We start from the raw sequence: 24,590 nt of genomic DNA, 5'->3' as shown, positions 1-24,590 counted from the left end.
CACTAACTTTAGAATTCAAACAAAGAATAAAAGCAACTGAAATTTAATGGAAATTGAAACTCTAAGTAAAATTTCAATAACTGTGAAGCATTTAAAATTTTTTAGAAATTTTTAAACAGCCTTAGGTGATTCCTTTGTCGAAGCAACTGTTTTTAATGACAAAACAAAGGTGTTACAGAGTGTAGTTGCTTCGTCTCGGAGATTTATCCATCGCGAAATGTTTTCTTGTACGATATTTACTATGATATTTCTACGAATAAACGAACTTTAATGAAAATAATAAATCATTTTAATCAACTGTATCTCAGTCAAACTTGAAAAATCCAAAATCAGATTGAACCTATTGATACAATTAATGTACCACTAAGTTCTCAGTCATACTATCTTAATATTCAATCTTGAAGGTTCTATTATATCTTACATACGAAACTATAAAATAAAGTTACGTTGCTCGTAATTCGATAAAAAGTCAAAGTATTATTGCTAGCATTTGCAGTTAACGTTAAACGCGACGTACAAGAAAACCCTATCTTATCTAACAAATAAACCAAAAAATGCTTCTACTCTCGGGTATTCCTCGTGAGGCATATCCGAGGTCACTACACTCATAAAATCAAAAACTACTAAAATGGTACTACCAGTCACCAGTGTCGTTACGGACCATTCGTCCTACGACACGATCGGTGACCGGAGTGAAAAAAAAATAGCATGCGACTCACGATCGCTCTTTGCAATCGGTACATAGCTTAGGATGAGCTGAGGACCACTGGTTAGCATTGATCAGCACTGGTTAGCATGGATCTGCATTGATTTCAACTAGTCAGTACTGGTCAGTAGTGATCACTATTGGTCAAATAATTTTTGCGAATTATTTCTAATATTTTTAAATAAATACAAATAATTAAGTATATTTTCTTGACGCTTAAAATATAAAAATTTGTACATCAATGAGTTTTTAATTCGAACACCTCAGTAAAGGAGCTTATGATCTTTCAAATCATTTTAACAAACGAGAAAAATCGGAATTTGTTTATATTCTTTAGTTTAGAGTTCTTCGAAAAATTAGCTTGCGACCTTCTGAACCACTTTTGTGGCGTTCAATTTCAAAAGTTGAAGATATATCATGTAAATCATTTTTACCAACATTATCTAATATTTCATATTCCAAAATAACTTCTAATCTGTAATACAATTTTCGAGGAAGTCATATTTCACCATTTATCAGCACAGAGGCAGGGCATAGAAAAGGAGGACAGGAATATATTTAGAAATCAGCGTTTTATTGTTTTCCAGTGAAATTTACAAAGGTGGTTATTTCTAATCTACTATTTAAATTTCACTGTTCCGTGCTTGATATCCCGTTCACACAGTCAACGAACAGTCACAACGTGTTTTCGCGGTTCAAGCCGTACGCGAACAGCACTCGTCGACTTTCGTTTCCCTCGTTCATCATTGTTCGCGCGACGACGCGGTTTGAAAATGATCGTAATCGGCAGTACAGTTTACGCGACACCGTGCATGATACGCTACTTAAGTAAAACGTTATGTCCTTAAATAGTACCGATACGCTTCCGTTTACTTCATGTGCCTCAGTGAATAAATACAGTCGATCATCGATTCACAGTCACCTGTAATTTCATCCGTTCCGACTGTCGATTCGATTATTAATTGATTTCACGTGAATTTCAATAGCGTCAAGGACAAGACAGTTTATTCCCGCTAATTCGAACCAGCTCGTTCGCACAACGAAGAAGTTTAATTATCCGAAAGAAGGATTGACCGTTATAGAATAGACTCGCGTCAGATCAGATCACGTTTATCAATTATTCGAACAGAAAAAGAACAAAAGGACACTCGTTACCTCTACCGAAATGTTAATCGCAATAAGCGTGGGCGTGATCAATGCCTTAGATTACTTGGTCGAAGAGGAAACCTATTCGAAGGGAACCGTTTCCCCTTTTACGATTATATTTTGAGCACACGTTGCGACCAGGACTTTCTTCCGACACAGTCTCTCTCGAAACGTTGATTAACCTGTTGACGCCGGTGTGTACCATTGGTAGCTCACACTTGAATGTCACATCAGACGGCATGTACCATCAAAAATGTAATTTATTAAATTAATTTGGTAGATAGGAAACACTGACATATAGTTGAAAATGATTGAAATGATCGATAAGTGAATTAATGTACATCTACATAGCAATTTTTTCTATCTAGCAAACCAATTTAACCAACTACACATTTGATGGCACACACCGTGTTTCCTAATAACTTCGGTAATTATTGAAATGATCGACAAGCGCGATTCAATGTTCAAAATTCCACGAAGTTCGAGATAACACGAGAAACGTGAATTACAGCGCCGACGTGAACGTGTTAAACGATTAATTCATTCGCACATCGGTTTCAGTGGTCTCGATTCTTCGGCTCGCATAGAACAATCAACGCGCGCACCGCACCGGCTAGTATCTTCGGTTTCGTATCGTGTGTCGCGCGTTCCTCATCGATTTCGTTGCCGAACGACGATACCGTGACGACGATACTATTGGGAGTACGATATTGTTCACAGGGATGACTATACAGGCCGAGTGTACAATATTTCCAGCGGCAATAAACGCAATTCAACATCGTCGGAGGTCGTTACACGAATCGAAAAACGAATCAGACGAAGTATAAAAATATCAGACGCAAAGGATGTGTAAATTTGGTGTACGATCATACAGCTATACATCTTATCATTGTTCAATCGTCCTCGTTACAAACGAGTTAGTTCTTACAAGTTCGCGCTCTCCATTTCCTCGTTACATGCGTCAGAGCTGCGACAATCTTCTCTAAACCGTTCAGCGATCGGTTCAGCGCGAGATGATCGCGCGGATGTTCTCGGAACACTGCTATGCAGATCGCCAGGACATTGTCAAGTAATTTTAGAAGTCCCCTCTATCGCGATCATTTCTCTTTTTCAGTTTTTTTACAATTCTCGTCCCTTAGGGCCGTGTAGCATAAACATTACCTATTTATTGATTATCTGTGCGAATTCGTGCACGACTTTCAGTAATTGGGATAGAGAGAAAGATCGAAAGAGAGAGAGAGGGAGAGAGAGAGAGAGAAAGAGAGAAAGAGAGAAAGAGAGAAAGAGAGAAAGAGTGAGAGAGAGACACACAGCGGTGAGCCAGGGAGTCTCGCGGGTCACCGGAAATTAGGAATATCTCGGGTAATTAGCCTAATACCGTGTCCATCGACCGACCTCTCGGCCCTGGATACCAGCTACGAGAAGAACACTTGAAGAACACTGACCGTTTCGCAGTGAGAAACTTCGATACTTCGGTCCTCGGAGATCCCTACCTAATTACAGTCAATTCTGTTAAGAATCAGTTCGTTCGAGGTAACACTTTCGCCGTTCGCGACTGAACACTTGCCTTGGGAAAGAAACAAGACAGTCACACAATGGATCGCATGATCGCGCTAGGAACGGCACCCTGGTTGCAGCGAACGGCACAGTTTCCTATAAACAGACGCTCCAAGCTACACACGAACGTTTGCATCCTTCAATTAGATGGTAGTTAGCATTCCATTGTCTCTCTTTCTTGGGCAGTCTTTAAACGAATTGGAATCGCACCAATCTCCGATTGGATCCAAGGGTTCACTTTAGCACTGATGTGTCCTTAAAACCCACGCAATTGAAAGCGGCGCCACGTTGCAGTTTTTAGTTTTCCCGATCGTGGATCCATGATAGCGTCAGCCTGGACTTCTAGTCGAACCGGGGACTCCGAGCAGTAATCCCGAATCCCATCTCAGAACTTGGACTCGCTGATTGCCTCGAAGTCGACGAAAGTTACCTTCTTAGCCTTTGAGTTGCCCTCGAGGGGCAACCCCTAATGCTATACGGATATCTCCTGTATCTGCACGCGTTTCTTGATGGTGTTCGTGGCGGCAGTGGTGGTGCTGAGGGAGCTGGTGGTCCTGGTGGGCGGTTTCGGCGGTATCGGATCCTTGTGGATGGTGTTGCTGGTCCCGAGGCTGGGCTTCGACTCGTTCCTGACCGGTTCTTCCTCTTCAAGCGTCTGATCCTGGGGGATCGGCTGATGTTCCTGGATGGAAGGACTTCTGGCCAAGGTCGTGTAAGAAGGTGGCGGCTCTTGTGTTGTTCTAGGGCTGTCTGGTCCCTTCATGGACGACCTGGTGGTCATAGGAAGCGACTCTTGGCTGTTCGGCGTGCAGTCCATTGTTGCTCTCTTTTTGTCCCTGTCTCTTTGATAGTAGATTCCAGCGAATATCAACATGTTCAACACTAGGAGGATGCAACCGACGCCTACAGTGATCGCTAGGGCAGTGGTGGTGCTATAGTAGTGGCGGGATGCTAATCTTTGCAACAGCTCCGCATCGTCCTCCGAGTCGTCTAATATTGGCGTTATGTCTTCCGTTACTGCGTCTTCTTCTGATGGTGTGCTGCACGAGGTTGTCGAGGATGCACTGATCTTGGTCGTTCCTATTAGGGGCAGTGGGGTGTACCATTCGTCTCTGACTGGTCCTGAAAGTAATTCGTAATGATTTTAGTATAATTTTTAATCACTCTATTCGCATGTATTCTATTTTTACTGAAGGTTTTGACTCGTTTTCAAAGTAAGAACAAATCTATTTCTCGAAACATAAATTTGTTTTAGATGTATCGAAGGATTTGGTTCAATGTTAGATCCTAAAGTTAAAACTAGAGACGGATTTATCGAAATATAAAACCACCTTAACTTTAGAACTTGTTTTACTTTAGACCCTGCAACCCTAAACGCAAGAATTGTCTTTTTATAAAGAGACGCAAACCGAAACGGCTAGAGATTCATACATAACGTTCGCGTTAGGAAATGTTTCTCGTAAGAAGGCAATTTACCAGCGTAAAAGTGATCGCCCCGTTCACGGAAATGATGATGCCGCATAGAAACGTCGTCGTCGGCGGGCCGGTGGAGCTGCGGTATCAAGTTCCTCCATAGCGCCATTTTATGGCCGCGATAGTGACTCTTCATTTTCGGCTTTATTGCTAGAAGGAGAACGGGAATGTTAATGCTACTTAGTTTTGTCGTCTCGTCGAGACGATCATCGACTCACCGATGGTTAGGTATTGTTCCGTGCCGGTTTCGTATTGTTCCCAAGTGAGGCCGTGGTACCGTGTTTTATCTATCGACGTCCCGTAGTCCATCGACTCTATTTTGTGAGGCTTGTTCGGGTTCCCGGTTTTCGCGAAATTTGTGAAGAAGGTGAGCACCGCCTCTGCGATTCCGATGTCAGGGCGAGAGTAATTTCGAGGAAAGAATGACCCACCGGCTACCAATGGCAGTCCAAAGATATAGGGTATGTCCTCACCACGGATGCTTCCGGAACGCTGGAACCATTGCCGAATTAACGTGGAAACAGTCGGTGAAGAATAGAAATTCGTTTTCTAGACATACGTTGGAATTAGACTATGATTTCGATCATTTATACTGGACATACATATAAGGAACAAAATAAAATATTACAATGTTTACTGTGCACAGACATAACTGTGCGCATGAATTCATTTGTACTTGTATATACTTAACAGGAATCAAGTTGCAGAAAGTTCATTGTCTCGAATTCTAGTCAAATCTCATATAGAGTAATTGTAAAATCATGAATATTCACAAGTTCGTATGAAATATGAGTGCAAGAAACTGAATCAGATATAGAACACAATTAAATGCAATGTTGCTTTCAAATTATTCTAAAAGGAAGCAAGCTTCTGTCGAACCAAAGCCTATGAGGGACTCTCTGGAGGAATTTTACTTTGTAAAAAGGATTCGCAGCGCAGTTATGACAGGCTGGCGAGGGAAACGCGCGATTTTAATGGAAACCGGGCAAGAACGAGCGACGCATCGCCATCTTGAATAATTATAGGACGAAGAAGGAGACGCAGCTGCGAGGACAAGGATTCGACAGGCCAGCTGCCGGACGCTGAGGATGGAGCTGAACGATTGTAATTGCAAAGCAGCGTGTATCGCGTTGAACGTGCCCAATTTTGTTTGAGTTCCCGGGTCGCGATGCAAATCCCGTTAACTCGGTGCGCAAGCAACTGAATGTAGCTCCTCCGTTGGTCTTGGATGGGCCGGGGATTGTTGTACGCGCGTGCACGGATTCGGGCGACGATCGGAGGAACAAGGTCGGATTAGCATTTAATCGGGGATTTGTAGTTGCGAGTTAATGTCTTCCGGGCTGCGTCATTCGGCCCTCGAATCGCCGCGAGCTTTTCTTTTTTGCCTGGCAGTAAGCGGGATTTCGAGGAGAAATACTGTTGCTGGAAATTAGTGGAATTGGAAAACGTTTTCTCGTTAGAATAAAGATGTGTCTACTCCAATTTGAAGGAAATTTCATTTTACTAAACTCATGGGAGTTCGTTCCGAAGTACTGATCGTTGAACAGGACAAAATAGTGGCAGCAAAGAATGATTATTTTTAAAGATTAACCTGATGTATTTGGAAGACTGTTTAATCGTATTGAATCGGTTGAAGTTTCAAGTTTGAAGAAAAAATGAATATTACAAGTGAATGAGAAATTTGTAGAAAAATAGTTTTGAAGGTTGTAGCATCATATAAGGTAACGCTAAAACAACGCAACGAAGGGTAACATTATGTTAATTACTGATTTAATGTACGCTTTGGGCATTTAATTTACATTTAATGATTCTGCCCATTAACGCCAATTAACGAACGCAGTTTTGTTTCACGTGAACAACGTTGCCTATGAATTTTAATCGACGCTCACGCATAATTCATCTCATAATAATTTTCAACCTGTTTATTACACTTTCCGGTGAATTAACGTCTACTCAACTGGTCGATCGTTCTGCTTACGGTGACCACACTACACAAGCTTCTCATTATTATTTTATGGTCTTCAAAATTCTTTATTAGTTATATTATTCTTCGTTCACATTCTAATTGCAAACACAGTAGAACCCTAATTATCCGATTTAACTTGGCATAGCCCCACAGATAAATGGAAACTCGAGAAGAAATTTTCCAAAGCATATGTGCAAAATTCGATCGTATACAGAGTAACCTATTCAAATATACCGACTCGAATATTTTAAAATTCCCAATGACGTCTTCTACACATCGATAGTCTTGTTACATTAAGCATACGAGATTATTTTGAAATGTATCATTCCATACAAAATAAGTAATAAACAACATTAATGCACATACCCGAGTGAAATAAATAAAAACAAAATTCTTCGCACGAAACTTTGCCAAATCTCCGAATTCGTTACTTAGCGCAAGTTAAACGCGCAGCCTTTCGAACGGCGCGTTTTCGGTTTAATTAAATTTCGCTTTGTATGTACACAGCTGGCCCGCGTGGCGAGCGAACGCAGTAAATCGCTATTACCCGTGGCCCCGAGCGAAACTTATTAACTTTCGGCTGTGCCGTGATTCATGTTGGCCCTTCGGAAACTCCGAGGTTTACGACGTGTCCGTTCTACGCTGCCGTGGAACGGGAAAGCTGCGACAATTCCGAACTACTGCAGTAAACCTCTAACTTCCTCTGTCAAGATGTTGCTGCCTTCAGCGGACACGCTCCGACGCGTTATGAGCCGGATTCGCCGAAACGAAACTGAAAATGCTTGGAGCGACGTTGGCATTTGATTACGTGACTGGGTCAGGCACTGTGATTGATTAGGCAAATCGAGTTGGAAGGTTTGTTAGTCGAATGGATGTAGGAGTGGTGGATGCAAGGAATAGAAATGGAATGCAAATCCGGAAACTCTTGATTTGCCTGTCAAGTATAGATAAAGATTATTTTCAGGGAGAAATCTAATATACATTGACAGACAAGTGGAATAGGTATATCATTTATTTATGTAATTAGAAGAGGTCAACGATCTGGACAAGAATTCTAGTGAATAAAGGAATTAAATAATTACCGTCGGACATTGTGAATTAGTCAATTTATAAGAACACATTTCTACTGTAATGAAAAATGTATGTACACCTGACCCTCGATTTACGCGGACCTTTTTCACGCGGAAAATTGGAACACTACGCGATAGTTTTTACGCGCAATCTGAATTTAGTAACAGCGAATAAAATATACTTTTGTTTTATAAAACGTCATTATTATTATTTCTTTTGTTAAGCTATATGAAATAAATATGTATTTCTAAAACTTATACCAGCTTTCCTCTTCAATATTTTGTTTTCTCTTGTGCCGACAGACTCTATTTATGCGATTTTCGCGTAAATCGAGAGTCAGTTGTACATTAAATAAACACTCAACTGCCCACTTGATCAGCGGCGTAAGCATACAATCATAGATTAGATAACCGAACGACAAACTCATCACGCGAAATTATTCGAGCAACTTTAGCGAGTAATTACCGGGAGTATGAGTACCTAATCTTTATCTCATCTTTGCACACGGTAACTCTAGTTACAAACGAATAATTAAATCCGTTTTCCGGGCTAGCAACGTCAACAGCACGTTCCTAAATTATCCTCTCGTATGCCGAACGAGTGAATCAGATTAAATTTCGGCAATCTGGGCGGGTAGTTCCCGTTAAATCACCGGGAAACGGATCCCGGTTCAAAAACCGTCTCGGCCGAGTTGCCAGGGGCAACAGTGGACGCGGAAAGGCGACGTAATAACGCGAACTTCCGAGATTCCGTTGGCGGGCAAGTTCGAGGGATAACGTCACGCTTAATTTACACCGGGTACGCGGAGGGAGACACCTCGGCGATAATGCGAGCGTCATCCAGCCGGCTCTCAGGGCGTCTGATTAAATCAGTAGCTTCATCGCGGAATCATGGGCAGCGGTTAAGCGGGGAAACGAGAGATCGAAACGGAGGAGCCGAGGAACTGAATGAAGATTCGAGTGGCATCGGCGTAATCTTCGCACCGGCGAAACGAAAGCGCGACAGACGATTGCGTTCAAGCGATTGAATTAAACTCGACCGACAAGTGCTCGTCTATGTCTCTTTTCTTTGTTCCACTTTACTTTCTTAGCAGGAAAGTGACTGGTATCTTGTATGATCTACAGTTAACACATTGCGTACTGGTAACGAGAAATCTCGTTTTTATATAGACTCTTAGTTATATAACTTTGATAATTACCACAGCATTTAAGGAAATATTAAATTTGAATAGAACTAATTGTCCATTTAAAATATATTAAATAACAATATGATACCTGAGTTTTTAATAGATAGTGATATAAGTGGATCTCAGTGAAAATGTGCACAATTTAATTTTCTGATAATTAGTCGGTACGCAATGCGTTAACACGTTCGTTACCAGTGTTACGTATTTGTGACGCACGTAATCGGATATTTTACATAACGAAACTGAGACTGCTTACATAAATATTTTCATTTAAAGTTATAAGATACGGCATTATGTTTAGGAACTCAATGACTCAATTCCTTTTTTTAAATATTTCGTTTTGAAGGTTTGCTGGATTGAATAAACTATTACAATTGAAAACTTTGTTAGTGAAACAAATGCTGGTCGTTAACGTGTTAAGCGTATCTTCGACGGCGAGAGATTGTGGTAGATGTTGGATGATGGATTCACCGAAGTTCTGTTAAGATGATGATTGGTGTTTATGTAGTAGCTAGATCAGACTTGGAGCATTGGTTTGGTGTAGTGTTAGTTATAATAAAGACTCAAATTGTGCTGTTCTTGAGAGTAATTGTTTATTAGGATTTGAAGAAATGTACTAAGTGCAAGAACTTCGAGCTTTAAACTTTCAATATTCCACTTTTAACTCTGAACTTCCAACTTTCCCTTGTTAAACTTATATTCGTGATCTGTTCTGGTCAACTTATATGACAAGATTCTATTAAATTACAGATATTCCACGCGTCCTATAAAACTATCTCTAATCCTCCAGGAAGGGAAACCATATCTCATGGAATCACTTAAAAATCGGAACCTTACCTCTGACTTCTCACGGCTCTGCGAGCTGCCGGCGTCTTTAGTCTGATGGCTAAAATGATAAAAGTAAGTCTTAGCTCCTCTCCTGGCGTGATAAAAGGCGATCCTCATGAGCGGCGCTACGGTGTGACCGTCGCTGAGTGCCTCGATGGTCGAGTCCCGTATGTAGACCGGGTGCAGTGTCGACTTCTCCCAATCCGTGTACTCGTTCCTCACCGCGGAGAAGATCTCGTTCAGATGATAGACGTAGACGTTTCTGATGAACGTCCTTAGGATACGGTCCCGGTAGTCCCCCTCGAATCCGTATTGAAAATTGTGCGCGTTGAAGTCGAGATTCGACTCCGTGGTGGAGACGCCCAATATCAGCGGCACTTTGATGAAAGTGTCGCTCGCTTTCTCCATGTCGAGGCCCGGGTCTGGGTTATTTTGGTCCACTGGCAGGCCGGGTCCTATTCGAGGCACGAACCTGGATCATAAGAGACGAAATTTCTGCCTGGCTTGTTTAACGTGACAAATTGCTGGGCCTGGACTTGCTATTGATCGATCACGCCACGGTAACGACAGCAACGCCTGGAATCGTTAATTAAACGCTTCGGCTAATGATAAACTGTTGACTGAGTTCTGTCTCCAGGATGCGTTAGAAAAATGTTTCATGAATTCCTCTGTTGAGCGTAATCATTACTATGGCAATCGAGGGAAACTATTAGGTGATTTGAAAGGTCGAGGTGATTTAGCAATGCTATCGAAAAAGTAAGAAATCTAATTGACTATTCAATGTTTCGAGTACAATTCATACTAGTGATAGAGAAGTTCAACATTACAGTAACCCAAAATTCTTATTTACTATTATTCTGTAACAAAAGTGACGCGTGGTAGCCATAAATTGAATGATAATTATCAAGACAATTAAAATTAATATTGCTGATACATTAATACAAGTTGTTCTATTTCTGTTACTGAACACTGTGCGGAAGCAATGGTTCGGAAGGATTGAAATTTAATAATCCGAGGCGATAAACGAGTCTTAGATTGCTCAAGTAATTTCATTGTCTCATATGTAGTTCCGCGGAGTTTATGGGACTTGTTTATGTGAGAACGAGGGTGGATACGTTGAAGTATCCATAGATGTTAAGCGAAGTCTCGGGATAAAGTCGTAAACGGTTAGTATCTTACCGGATTTCCGGAAGTTCAACCGCCATAAGCTCGTGGAGAGGCACGCCGCGCAGACAGTCGGCGATATCTTCGTCGTTTCCCGCGGAACATCCTATTTGCTCCGCTACTTTTGCGCGCAGGTCGTTCGGATCGTGAACGGAGGCCCATGGGCTTAGCGCGGAACCACTTGATAATACCACGCGATGGAACAGACCTGAAAAGAGCCGTTTAAACGGTCGGTACCGGAGGACGATTTAATCATTTAATATCGTTCAACGTAACCGCCAAGACGTTGCCCGAGCCCGAAATTAAAAAAAGAAACATCGGAGGTAGCTGCGCCGTTTTGGTATTATTTCAAATTCACGAGCTACGTCTGACTGAACTCTTTTGTGAACCACTTGGCCTGGAGGCGATTCGTTAAATTCATATTCAATTTATAGTGAATTTATAATGAATTCATAGTAAATTTATAATAAATTCATAATAAATTTATAATGAATTCATAGTAAATTTATAATAAATTTATAATAAATTTATAATGAACTCACAGTGAACGCAAACAATTTACAGTAAACTTCCAAATTCGGTGTTTCCAAAAACTAAGCGTTAACAAAAATGTATTCCATACTTTTTAAGTAAATGATCACCTCATTGATACTTTCTCATTTTTGTATCGTCAGCAGTTGAACTCACTTATGATTTCTTGCATGACTGTTCCAGTATTACTTTGCCCTTAACATTTTCCTAGATATAAAGAAAAATTCTCTGTTCCTACTATATCAACATTTACTTCAAACAATACTAATATTCAGTTGAAAGTGAAAAGGATCGAGCGGCATTTATTTCCGTTAAATTCAATGCGAAATCTTCATCAACGGTCCAGCACGATATTGTGCAGCGAGAGGTTAAATTAACTCGAAGTAAGAGAGATTGTCGGACTAATTTCCTACGTTTCCACTGGCACCGATTCCGCCGCGTTCTTGCTCGCATAGACTGTCGCCGTTTAAGTACTTTTTACGACAGCCAGCCAGCGAAGATAACAACGAATTGCATTTCTTGGGGAACGTCTCGAGTGCCCCAGTGTCAGTGCGGCAGAGCATGCGCACGCCGGCGTTATAATGCCACGAAGAAAGAAGGCATTAAAGCTTGCCCGTACGGTAGGACGCCGGATATATCGAAGTTATTACAACATCAACACGGGAAGGTCGTTATCCGCGATAGCTCAACAAGATTTACGCGATAATAAAAGATATTCAAGGAGACTGGAACGGCAACGGCGACGAATTATGGCGTACTGGGACACAGGTAACGTCATCATCCGGGCACAGTGAATAGAACGGCGACTTATCGTGCCTCGCTGAGAAAAATGGCACTCCCGATCCGGCGTTAGTCCGCGCCATTAAACCTTATATTTAACACCACTTGTCAGACGGTCCGAATACTTTGAAAAATTTGAGCGGCAATATTTAATACGAGCACTAACGTTTCCACGGACCTCTAAGGTTCGACCGTGGAAATCTACCTTTGCCTTAAATGTTCGAGTTTCATGGATTCACCTTTGACAGCATTTTTGTGATATGCAGAGAACAATATTAAAATATATTAATTAACTGCGGTTGCTATTCGTTTTATGTTCCTATAAACTTAATTGAAGCGTAGATTTTTAAGTAAGATCTGATTGAAATGTGTCTCGACTACTTGTGACGCTTGATTAATGTTAGTTGCGAGTATTGAAACCATTATAGCTTCGAATTGGTCGTGGATAAATATATGACAGTGATTATATTTATTTGTCTAAACTTGTGTCTTTCACAAATTTCCTTGTGTCTGATCAGAAACGATTGAAACTATTCGAATTGAGAAGTTTAAGGAATTTTAAAGAACAATCTTCCATTAATTCCTTATCGAATACCCTACTAATTCAAACTGTATACACTGCACAATGAAATTTAACAGTTACCTAGAGTTACCACAATTTTCAGAATATTCCGCTCAAAGAACAATCTTCCATTAATTCCTTATGAAATACTCTACTAATTCAAAATACATACACTGTAAAACGAAATTGAACCTTTTTCACTCGCAAGGCGACTCTCAGTCACCATTTTATTTGACGCGGTATAACCTTAAACTCTGATATTTGAACTTTGTATAAAGCCTTGATACGTGAAATATTGGAATACAATAGCTTTATCTCTCAATGTACATGTAATTTCCTTTCAACTTAGTTTGAAGAAATATCGTCTTCGCCTCATCAGAAGATGTTAAACATTTTTAACGAGAAATTTCCGAGTGCAAAAGATTAACAATTACATAGATTCAACACAATTTTCAGAATATCCCGCTCAAAGAACAATCGTCCATCAATTCTTCATAAAATACCCTACTAATTCAAACTACATACACTGCAAAATGAAATATAAGTTACCTAGAGTCACCACAATTTTAAGAATATCCCGCTCAAAGAACAAACTCTCTTAATTTCTTGTACCTCGTCCGATATCGTGGTTCCCCGCGACGTGGTCGATACCAATCCAACAAAATCCAGCGCAGCGCGCCGAGGCGGGAGCTCGCCTTATTACCGTCACGGATTCCTGTTTGCCTTTAATCTTTGCCAGGCCCCGTTAACGAAAAGTATACAATTTCCAGCATCGACCTCGACGTCCTGTCTTCTGCGTCCTTAATCCCGGCTTTCCGCTAAGTCCGTAGTATCGCGTATCCCGGCCGGGTTTTGTTCCGTTCGAGCGATAATTCATCTTTTCCCCGCCCCATGCTATGCCGTTGAAGCTAAGTCGACGAACGTTTCATGCGGAGGGAAACGGAAATCCAGGGAACGGATTATCGGGAGGCTGTTAATTAATTAAGAGACCGATCGATCAGTCAAGTTCCACTTTCGGACAAATGTTGACTCTGTCCTCGGATCCACCGCGTAACAGCGAATATTTGCCGGGCGAAGTTTTTACACTTGTCGATTGGCGATTTAATATTGACGTATTATCGAACACTTCCTTGCAAATGCATAGTAGTCTTTTCGAATCGAAACATTTGCGAGGAATAGAAGGTGTTTGAAACAATAGTGCCGAAGAGTTTAGTACTTTGCGAAGTGTTCTTGGTCGCGTTGGTTGGCTAGCTTGAAACTTGTGTCAAGGTTATTTGATTCGATTATGGGTTGATAGGATATTTTAGTAGTTCGTTTGAGAATATGAAAATATGCTGACTTATGCATTAAATTTATGTATTTGTAAATTATGTGATTGAAATATAAATAATTTTTATAGAAACTGATGGAATATTGAACTATTGGAATAAAATTAAATGTTGAAGATTCAATGATTCCTAATTTTCCACAACTTCATAAAGAAATGAAGAAGAAAAGGAAAGAAGTAAATAAGGCCATAAACAATGTATCGCCAATCCCACGAAGAATTAACATCAATCATTCCTTATTCCCAATAACCAGAGAAAGCACGAGAAAAGAAATAAAAGGAAAAAGTGAATAAGTCAAAACATTGTCAAAATACGTTAAGACAGCAAAGAGTCAATACCATCGATCCCTCGTTTCCCATAACTTGACGATGAATCAACTAAGAAACCAAAAAGGAAGGACATAAAGAAATAACAAGACAACGTGTTGTCAAGAGAAATCTCTCTCGAAAACCTGCCCGTCGATTGACAACGTGTTAAGCCCGAGCTAGAGGACCGTCCCAGCCCGATCGGCTCGAATATCGGTTGTAATCGATACACACAGGTGTGCGTTCGACGTTGCGCACGGGTTTTCTGTCTCTTTATAACGCGGGAAAACGGAGAACACGGGTCCGCGGGGCGAAACAAACGACCATCGATCCGAAAATACGATCAAACGCGGATCCCACGGTCGTCTGACGGGCAAATATCGCTTTCCGAAAATTACACCGGCTCGCACGAGACTGTAAAAGGCAAATATTTGATCCGTCTCCCCCTCGCACCCCTTCGGACTGGAGAACATTTGCATTGGACATGTATTGCGCCGTATTTCCCCTCGGCATCACGCCGGATTAATCTGAATACGGTTGCAGCCGCATTTCCACGCCGAAAGTCGTCCATGCTTAAAGGTTGGCCGTGTTTGCGCGGCCGCGATCTTTCCGCCTCGCGAGACGTCGCGAAAACACGACCGGAAATTAATATTTCGAAAGTTCGCCGTTCGATTCGGAGAAGCAACGGTTACCGCTGAGATATGGCCCCGAAATCTCATCTCGGACAGGGGAAATTAATTCGTCGCGCTTTGAGAGGAGTCGTTGATTCAGCGGCACGTGAACGTGGTTATTTGTAGGAGGGATTTTGCGGGAATATCGTTCGGGGAATGTTTTTTAGCTTACGGGCTTGACGAAGAAAATAAATAATATTAAAATAATATTTAAATCGCTGTATGGAGCTTTGGCGCTTTACTCGATTTATTATGAAGAGGAAATATTATTTTCAATGAAATTGTATTTAGACACAGAAAGATAGACAGCAGCCAATCGGGTCACAAAGTGAACTAGATCGAAACAAGAATTCAGTTCACACTTGTTTCATCGCGAATTATATTCCTCATTTCTTGTTTCTCATTTTCAAGTTTAATTTTACCAATATGTTTAAACTCTCCTCCACTTTTTACTAGTAATAACTTATACTAGTAATAATTATACTAGTATAATTGTTAATACTCGTGGTTACCGTAATGGTGGTCGAGCTTTGTAGGCGTTTGCACGTGCTGTGCCGACTAATAACACTTGTACGGTTCGAAGGACCACCCAATATGATCGGGAACAAAACTTAGAAATGAGTAGGAGGTGAAGCGGGCTTTGACTCTAGTGTTATGTGCTTGATCGAAATTGCTACTTGATACTTTGTAATCCGTACTTCCTACTCTGTACTCTATGCTATGTACTATGTGAGTTGATACTTGTGTAACTATGTGTTTCCAACTTGTGTTTCTAACTTGTGTTTCTAACTTGTGTTTCTCAACTATTTGTATCCAACTGTGTGTATCAACTATGTGTATCCAACTATGTGTATCAACTCCTGGGCCTCCCAAAATCGTCTTCGACACCTCCGCAATGTTGTCTTCGCAGGGGGTGAAGACGTTCTGGTTGGCCCTTTTAGATCTAGATGGTTGTGAAAGGGAGATACAGTCCCCTCCCTTCTTGGGTCTTCCTAGTTGCTAATGTTAATAACTAATTCGTCCCGTTTGCAATCATAGAGCGTGGCAGGTAAAAGCAAGGAACGCTTTGGCCTTAATAACACATGCTAACAGACGGGCTAGAGAGTTAAAAATACTGGTGACTGGACGCCAGATGTGAACAATAGACAAGGAAAATCTACAGCAAGAATCGCGGGCCTTATGGGTTCAGGGATTTATGGCTGCCACGGTCCCTTCTCGTAATACCGTAAGGACGATTGCAAGTTGCGACAGGACGAAGGCTCTTATTGTTACGAAAAAGTACCAAATGTACAATAAGTCTTAGAAAAGATAAAAAGTGTATACAAAACTAAAACTACGATGGTTTAAGGGCTCGAACGAAACGGTAAGGCTATAAGTGGCCTTAACAATAATTATATATATATATAAGTTATTACATATATTAATATTATTATGACCTTTTTGCTAAAGAGAGAATAATTCTGTAACTTTATCATTATTTCGTGTATCATTGACGTTGAACGTTCAAACGACAGTGAACACATTCAGACAGATACTTAAATTCATCCACTTGTTCCAAATGTCGCATCACAGTGCAGATGCAGCGTCCCGTCGAGTCGTATGTCTTCGCGGCTTCAACGAGCTCGAGGATTCTTATCGTTTCGTCAGCCGCGATTAAACGTCGCATCCTGCATGCAAATTGGCTCGTTCGCCGTGTGGAAATTTTACGGCTCGACCATTGGAAGCGCTCTGCTCCGAACGTTAAACCGTCGTTACGCTTTAGAAATGGAGATTCGGAAAGTTGTAGCCGCAGAAACGCGCACGTGAAATACAAATCATGGACTCGTACGATCACGGAAAACCATGTTGCCATTCCCAAGATCCTGCGACGCTTAACTCGCTTGAGGGTCCTCTGTGGAACACGTTCTTTGTTTCCTCGGCGTTGCATTGCGAGCGCAAGCGTTTTAATACTCTAATAAATAAAATTTGTCTCCCTGATGTTCATTGGGATTCTGAATAAGTCACTTTGAAGATCTTTCATGCTAGATTTTCTCTAGCAATATACGCTGAATCGAAGAATCGTAATCCTTCTATGTTTCACTGCAGCTGTTTTTTGTAATATTTAAAATTGACCGAAGCTCTGTTATACAAACATTTGAAGCTAAATGAATTGAACGGCTAAGCGTTGATTTATAGTGAATCAAAATTTTCTGTTGAAGGTTTTCTAGTGTAAGCTTGGACTTTTAAGCTTCCTAAACAAATTTATGGTTTTTTCCCTTTTAGTTCTTAAAGAGATTGAAGAATCGGACACGAAGATTGTCTATTTCGATGCGAGGCTTCGTTCGAGGGTAAACAGAAAGTACCAGGCAATTGTGGCCCGCGAAAACATCAATCGTATTAAATTCGAGAGCCAAAATAAACTCCTTTCTTCTTCTACCGTTGGTAGTATGTTTCATCGTACGAAGAAATAGGATTACGCACCTCAGGAGTGAACTGTATCCCGTCTCTTTTTCCGTTTTGCGCTTCGCAGTCCAATTGCCCGCGACTTCTGCGCTGTCTCTCGGTTCTCGTTGAAGCCGTACCGGAATGATTGGTTCGAGAGAAATCAGGCAAGAATATGAGACTGACAGAATAAACACAGGTCAACAGATGTATCAATCTCCCTCGACGTAAAACTTTCATTTGTCATATAAATTTCCTTTCAAGTAGATTGAAATACTCATATAAATAGTTTTGAATCGTTCTCGCAATAAAACACAAAAGGAGACGTCGAAGAATTGTATAGTACAGATGTATCATTGAATTTCTGTAAGTACAACCTATTGAATCAAGTTTCAGTCGCCTTAAATTCAAATAAACACGGTGCCAACTCCACTATGTCTATCTAGTTCCAGTATCTTCCACTACTCCCATTTCTAACCCTATCCTTCCCATTACAATCCCTTCTAATTCAAATTCACAATACCCAAGCACATCTAACTAATTCCAATATTCACCTACCCCAAAACGAACCTTCACACAAAATATTCTCGCATTAAATGTTCCACTAATCTTCACTCTTAAAAACACTTCAAACACAATGAAACGAAACTACTCAAAACCACATCCTTCAACCGGTTACATTTTCTTCGCTCTCTCCCATTACTCTCGCCAATTCGTTTTAGTCCTCAGCGCACGATATGTCCAGTGAGTTCCATACGTTCCCACGGTTCTAGCACTCGCGTTCCTCTTTTCGCGTGATACAATAAATTCCACGTCATTCATTTCTCTTTAGCGCTGCCGGGAAGATAGCATCTAACGTCCGCTCACGAAGCTGGAAGGATTTCATCTTCTACGGAACAGAAACAGCGAGAGGGGGGGGGGGGGGGGGACTGAAATACGGCCGGAACGAAACAGATGTTCCAGTCCGTTCCTCCGGCTGGCCATTTCCTGCGGAATCCTACGGCGGAAACGCGGCGAACAGTTTACATCTCGAGAGGGTCCCGTCTCAGGCGTCTTCGTTTTCTGATTGCAGCCGCAGGAAGCGTCTGCTTTCGGTTCGAGGCTGCTGCGGCTTTTTCCGTTCCGCTCCCCGCCCCATTTTGGCCCCGATACCGCGGCCACGCCGGCGGACAACTAACTTCCGGCGAATAAGGGGGCACGGGAGCTTCCCGATCCAGTCTGTGGTAGCGCCGCCGCCGCCGGAATGCACTTGAACGCTACCGAAGAGCGCCCAGAGGAAGTTGATGCTTCGACCGGACAACTTTTACTCCGCGTTTCCTCTTTTTATTCACTCTTCCGCTTTCTCTCTCTCTCTTCGCTCTTTTCCCCTGGCAGGCACACATGCCCGTCCGGCCACGAATCACCGGGAGAAAGCATGAATTTACTGGAACTTGCGGGGAACTCGGCAACTTCTCGAAGTTGAAGGATGGAATGAAGGTTTGCTTTTGTGTTATGTGTAATGATAAGGTACCGAGGTGTCTTTGGAGATTGTTGTGTGAGAAGTGTCAGGTAATGTGGGAACGTAGAGTTATATAGGCAGTGAGAGTTTCAATTGAGAATTGCGTTAGTATGTAAAAAATATTGTTTTGTTCATTGTTTCGTTGAGAATGATGTGTGAAGATGTTACTAGTGGTAGGACTGTTGAAAGCAGTTTGAAGTCAGAGTGTTGTAAGTCATTGATTGATTAAAATATGAGTGACCAATTTTAAATAGTACCACTGGGAAATTGATTCTTTGGAGTCTGACTAATTCCTCTCATTATTGTTAGTAATTACTTCATCATTTTCGGAATGATTACAAGATAGCTTATATGACATTATCGACGACTATTAAAGAGTAAATCCTTTAAGGTCTGACTAATTTCTCTCTCCACTACTATCATTTTTTTTCCTCCAAAGGATTATAAACTGTCGAGTTCTTCGTTTCTCTAATACAATGAAGTCTATTAATTTCCACCAACAAATCCAAAGAGATCTATACATATTTACGTACTCAAAGGAAACAGTATCCACAAATGAATATGTCTCTGCGCCACGTCTTCGCTAACAAGAAACTGAGAATTCCTCCCCCGCATGTAATCGACAAAGAGACATCGAACATTAGCAAACAGCACATCCAACCATCATCAAATTAGTCCCAATTATTCGTCCACTGGCTGGGCGAATTCAACTTCGTGTCACTTGTTCCTGCACCATTAGCTCGTAATGATACTTCTGATGACGCGCGAAACTCGTGCGACAGTATTGCACCGCGCGGCTGATTATTTACGCAGCTCTTGGGCGACGACGGTGTTTCCGTTGTATCTTCCTTCGAAACAATTTTTCGCTTCCAGTCTCGCGGTGATTTCACTGTTGACGAATACTTTGTATTCCCAGTATCGTTGCATTTCCACTTATCGTCTACAACGATGGATCACTACTTTCATTAAATAAGGTCTTCCACGTTAGTTATAATCACAATTTCATTTCTGTCATTGACGACAACAGATAGCTAGTTTAATTAAAAAACAAAATTTATACTCGCGGTATCGCAATTCCGCTTTCATCGACGACGAAGGATTCAGTGGTATTTCCTTTTAAAAATATGTCGCGCTTCCGGTATCGCCGCAACTTAATTTTCCGTCCCGATTCCGTACTACCATCGATAACAACGAAGTCTACTGTGTTTTCCTTGCTAAACTTCGCGCTCCCGGTACACTCGCGATTCCGCTTCCCGTCGACGATGACGGATATTCCGTCGGCTGCTCCGAACGATCCGGAACGGACCAATCCTGGACCGTGACCTATACAATATCTACCAATAAAAAATACATCCTCCGTTTTCCAGGTATAAAACGAACTTACGCAATTTGTCACCATCGGCCATCGGGAGAGATCGATACTCGCAATTTTTTCTGCTCCCTTCCTACGATTCTACCCTTTTCCCTGTGCGCGCGCGTGCTCACTCGCGTGTGTGTGTGTGTGTGTTTTATTTTCGAACGCGAGTGGAAGAGAGAGAAAGGGAGATCTTCCGCTATCTCGATTGTCGGCTCGCTGGTTTCGCCGGACTAATCTCTCGCCGATTAATCTATCGAGTGTCGCCCCGCGCCGGATCCCTCTAATCGTGCCCGACAGCGATATTTCTGCTCTATTCCGAATCGATTTTCATTCGATGCCGCCGCTCGTTATTGTACACGGCCCTCCGTCATCGGCCGGAATCGGGGCCGCCCGACGATCAACTCTGATCGTGTCCCTCTTAGGCGGACGATCTATCACCGTTATCTAATTTCGGGGACTGTGCGGGATCGATTTTTCGAATTTGTCTCCATCAACCGTCCTCGCGAATAAATTTCAATGCATTTTCTGGTGCGCTGGACTTCATTAGCTGATGAATTCACTGTGCGCCTCGTGTCTCTGCGACGCGCGCGATGGCACAGAATATTGTGAAACAAAAACGTTAACGAATGCGCATATATGTTTCATGTGTACGATTCGATCAGATGATGCCCCTTCTCAGCTTTTATTCGTCAAAGATATCTCGTATATTTAATAGAAATAAGATTGATATAATAAGAATCAGTACTCTAAATACTGATGTAGTAGAAATATACCAAGAACTGAATACAATCTTTAATTCGTCATCACGACGTCAATAGATCTAGTTACCTTCCCCGCAATCCTGCTCCAACAATAACAATGAACATCAACACCCAGAAACACTCCACCTCGCATTCCTCCACAAACAATCAAATCCAACTATCAAACAGAAAACTCTTGAAAATCCCGAAAAATCAATTCGAAAATCCCTAGAGGACAAGTGAAATATCTTCAAACGCTTTCCACAAAGCACAGCCGGACGAGCGAACGAAACTAATTAACCCTCACCTTTGCCATAGGGAGCGAGCAACAGGAAGTTGACGAGCGCGGCGCCGGTGTCGTGGCCAATCAACGTGATTTTCGTTGGATCGCCGCCGAAAGGGGCGATGTTCTCGCGCACCCAACGCAGCGCCATGGCGATGTCCTTCAAGGCCAGGTTCCCGCCGGATCCGGGACTCCTGTCTGGGTACGAGCGGGTCCTCAGGAAGCCTGGAACACCGCCAAAAGTTCGCGAGTCGACGATTTCGCCCAGCGGAACGGGATATGGCGAATATTTCGGGCGTCGTTATTATCCTATCCCAATCCTTTCCCGATTCCATCTCCCGTTCGCCCTCTTTCGCCCGTCCCGGCCAGCGCGGCTCGTTGTTTCCCGTTTACCAGACGAGAATCGATGCAGAAACGTCTGCGGCCGTGGCCTGAGTAGACGGCCGCGCTCGCGGTTAGTATTTATATCGCAAATGGAATCTAGTTTTTATCGAGAACCGGTTGGCCGCAATAAAGTTGTTTACGTATCCGATACCCGGCGGCTCGATTGCAGGAAACGGGGACGCGGGGTATCGGTTATTCCCGATACTGTAATTGAATACGGTTACAGGACCATGAAATATTAATCCTATCCCTTTGCGGATTTATGGATCTCCCGGGGTAGGTATGTATAATTATTAGGTCGTTGCACGTGAAATCTATTTCCTCCTTTTTTTTTTGTGTGCGTTCTTCTCGGTTTATTGGGACGAGCGAACGGTAGGCATTGTCATTTATGTTTCATGCCGATTGGACGATTCTGTAGTGGATACTAGATCTTGAGAGATCTCTAGAAATTTTTGTACGTGGAATTTTATTTTTACGAACTCGTTTGTTTCGGTCGAATACGAACCTAAGATTCCTAAACGGTAATTAAACGTGATCACTATAACTTGGCCAGCACTGGCTAAGACGGATCCATCGTAGATGTTCCCGGTACCCCACTCGAAACTTTCACCGTGAACGTAGACCATCACCGCGTATGGTGCTTCTACTCCTCGGGAGCCTGGAATAATTAATGGTTATAATTAATAATGAATTCTCTCGAACTCTGCACTGTGTGTTCGTTAGAGGCTAATTGGGATATTATGGGATTTTTGGGAGAGTGGCATTGTTTTTGTGGCAGTTCTTTCATCGATGAGAGAAATTAAGGCTGTGATGGATAATGAGAGTTGGTAATAGAAGTTGAGAGTAGAATTTAATGTTATAAATAATAGGTGCTGGTATCAGAAATTTAAGTAGAGGTAGTGGATAGTGTTGTATTGAAGATAATATGATATATAAATTATTTAAGAATATATATTTTAAATTTTATTCGAAAAACGTATCACCCATCTCAGTGGAACGACAAACTAACAATTACGTCAGTAATTTGGTTGACAGACACCATCGTAGTCTGTTTAATTGTACAGACATTTCGTGCACTTCAGTAGAAGTGGTCAGTGCTTAGGCAGACGCGAGTCTCCGCGATTTAATTAGCTGTTCTCGCTTAAAATAAGACAACACTGGAAAACCACAGAGCTGTCCAATTGGCCTGATTAAAACACTTCATTATTCAGTCGAGAATTCGTGTGGTCAGAGGGAATAATTCTGCCCGTCAGCATGATTGTAAATTACGTGTCCCGTAGAACACCACTTAACTTCGTTCCTCCATGTTCTCCTTTTTCCATGTATAATAGTATACAACTCAAAAATATGATAGCAAGGAACACAAGAAAAACCGGGTGTTTCTCTAATTGCAATACAACCACGAAAAGAATAAATCCACATGAAAAAATACATCAAAAGGGTAGAATAAAATTTCCTCATAAAAGATGTGATCATTAATATCTATACTGAAATATAGAAACTCAAATACAATCATATGTAATATAACTAATAGTTGCAACAATTTAAATGGTAAGTTATCAACAGACATATTATTATAATTGACACCTGTATAATACCAAGTATGTCCAAATCTTCAAATATTTTTATCCTAGAATCAAAGAATGATATGAAAAAATATTATATTGTTTCCTAATCAGTTTCGTATATATACTGATTCTATTTCTGATTGTAACATGATTTAAAGCATCATGTATCATTACCAACAGGAGAATGATATAAAAACCAAAAATAGTGCCTCCACATTACACACCGGAAAATTTAATCGCACGCGATCGGTAGCCGCTCCGAACAGAAGGAAAAACCACAAGTGGAAAAAGGTGTGTTTTGCAACTCGATAAAAAATCGTGGTTCACGTGCAATTATCGAAAACGATTTTCCTGGCAATTAGTCAGGCGGCATGATGCAGTTCACCCGTCACTGTAATATCTCTCCGAAGTATCGTTAATCGCGCTACTATCACGGCTAAATATCGCTCTTTAATCGGCGGCAAAGCGGAAACGAGGGGTGGGGGAGGGCGTACGATTAGCACGCGACGTCGCTTTTATTGGTTTCGTCGAAAATTGAATTTCTCTATCGTGTTACAATCCGGTCGGCCGATTTAATTGGCAGCGGACCACGTTTGTCGCCCGTGGTGCTGGGACCGGCAAATAATAACGCGGAACACGCCCACGGTTTCGCGAACGCGCGAGATCTGAATGGAAAATAATGCTGTCCCTCCGATTGTCAGTTGGGACGAAACATTTGACCTCATAAAAAACAGCTATGGTCAGTGAAATTTGCCTAGTCTTCTTCAAAGAGATCATACCAGTTTACAGAAGAAAAGTGAGCTTTGTAAATGGAAGCTTGAGAATTTTGACAAACAGTTGTATTTGTATCGAGAGTAAAATGGTCCGTTTGTTCTAACCAAAACTATGGGACCGTCCTTTTTAACATTAAGTTTAAGAAACGCGTCAATTTGACGTATATTGAAATTTATGAACATTATTTAGTAAATATCAATTCCAATTTACGGAGTTGTACGAGTGTATGTCTTAAATGTTTATTTTTAAATTCCTAATTTCCAAAATCCAATTATAAACATCTACTTTTCT

At 41.6% G+C, this 24,590-nt stretch overlaps 1 protein-coding gene across 6 annotated transcripts in view; it reads right to left on the bottom strand.

The window, feature by feature from the left end:
• Nucleotides 1-1,271: 1,271 nt before the first annotated feature.
• Nucleotides 1,272-24,590, bottom strand: part of NLG-5 (neuroligin 5) — a 250,622-nt gene continuing 227,303 nt past the window's right edge. For all 6 annotated transcript variants that reach the window (XM_076365774.1, XM_076365775.1, XM_076365777.1 and 3 more), the window contains 7 exons: nucleotides 22,463-22,615; nucleotides 21,598-21,798; nucleotides 11,113-11,305; nucleotides 9,943-10,405; nucleotides 5,101-5,374; nucleotides 4,886-5,032; nucleotides 1,272-4,531 (listed from right to left, as the gene is read on the bottom strand). In XM_076365774.1, the coding sequence (XP_076221889.1) occupies nucleotides 3,882-4,531; nucleotides 4,886-5,032; nucleotides 5,101-5,374; nucleotides 9,943-10,405; nucleotides 11,113-11,305; nucleotides 21,598-21,798; nucleotides 22,463-22,615 (2,081 nt within the window). In that variant the 3' untranslated portion in view covers nucleotides 1,272-3,881. The remainder of the gene's footprint in view (nucleotides 4,532-4,885; nucleotides 5,033-5,100; nucleotides 5,375-9,942; nucleotides 10,406-11,112; nucleotides 11,306-21,597; nucleotides 21,799-22,462; nucleotides 22,616-24,590) is intronic.

This window comes from Nomia melanderi, chromosome 3 (assembly GCF_051020985.1).
Source record: "Nomia melanderi isolate GNS246 chromosome 3, iyNomMela1, whole genome shotgun sequence".
Taxonomy (NCBI): domain Eukaryota; kingdom Metazoa; phylum Arthropoda; class Insecta; order Hymenoptera; family Halictidae; genus Nomia; species Nomia melanderi.
The sequence above is the reverse complement of the archived record's forward strand: the minus strand, read 5'-3'. Positions and strand labels throughout refer to the sequence as shown.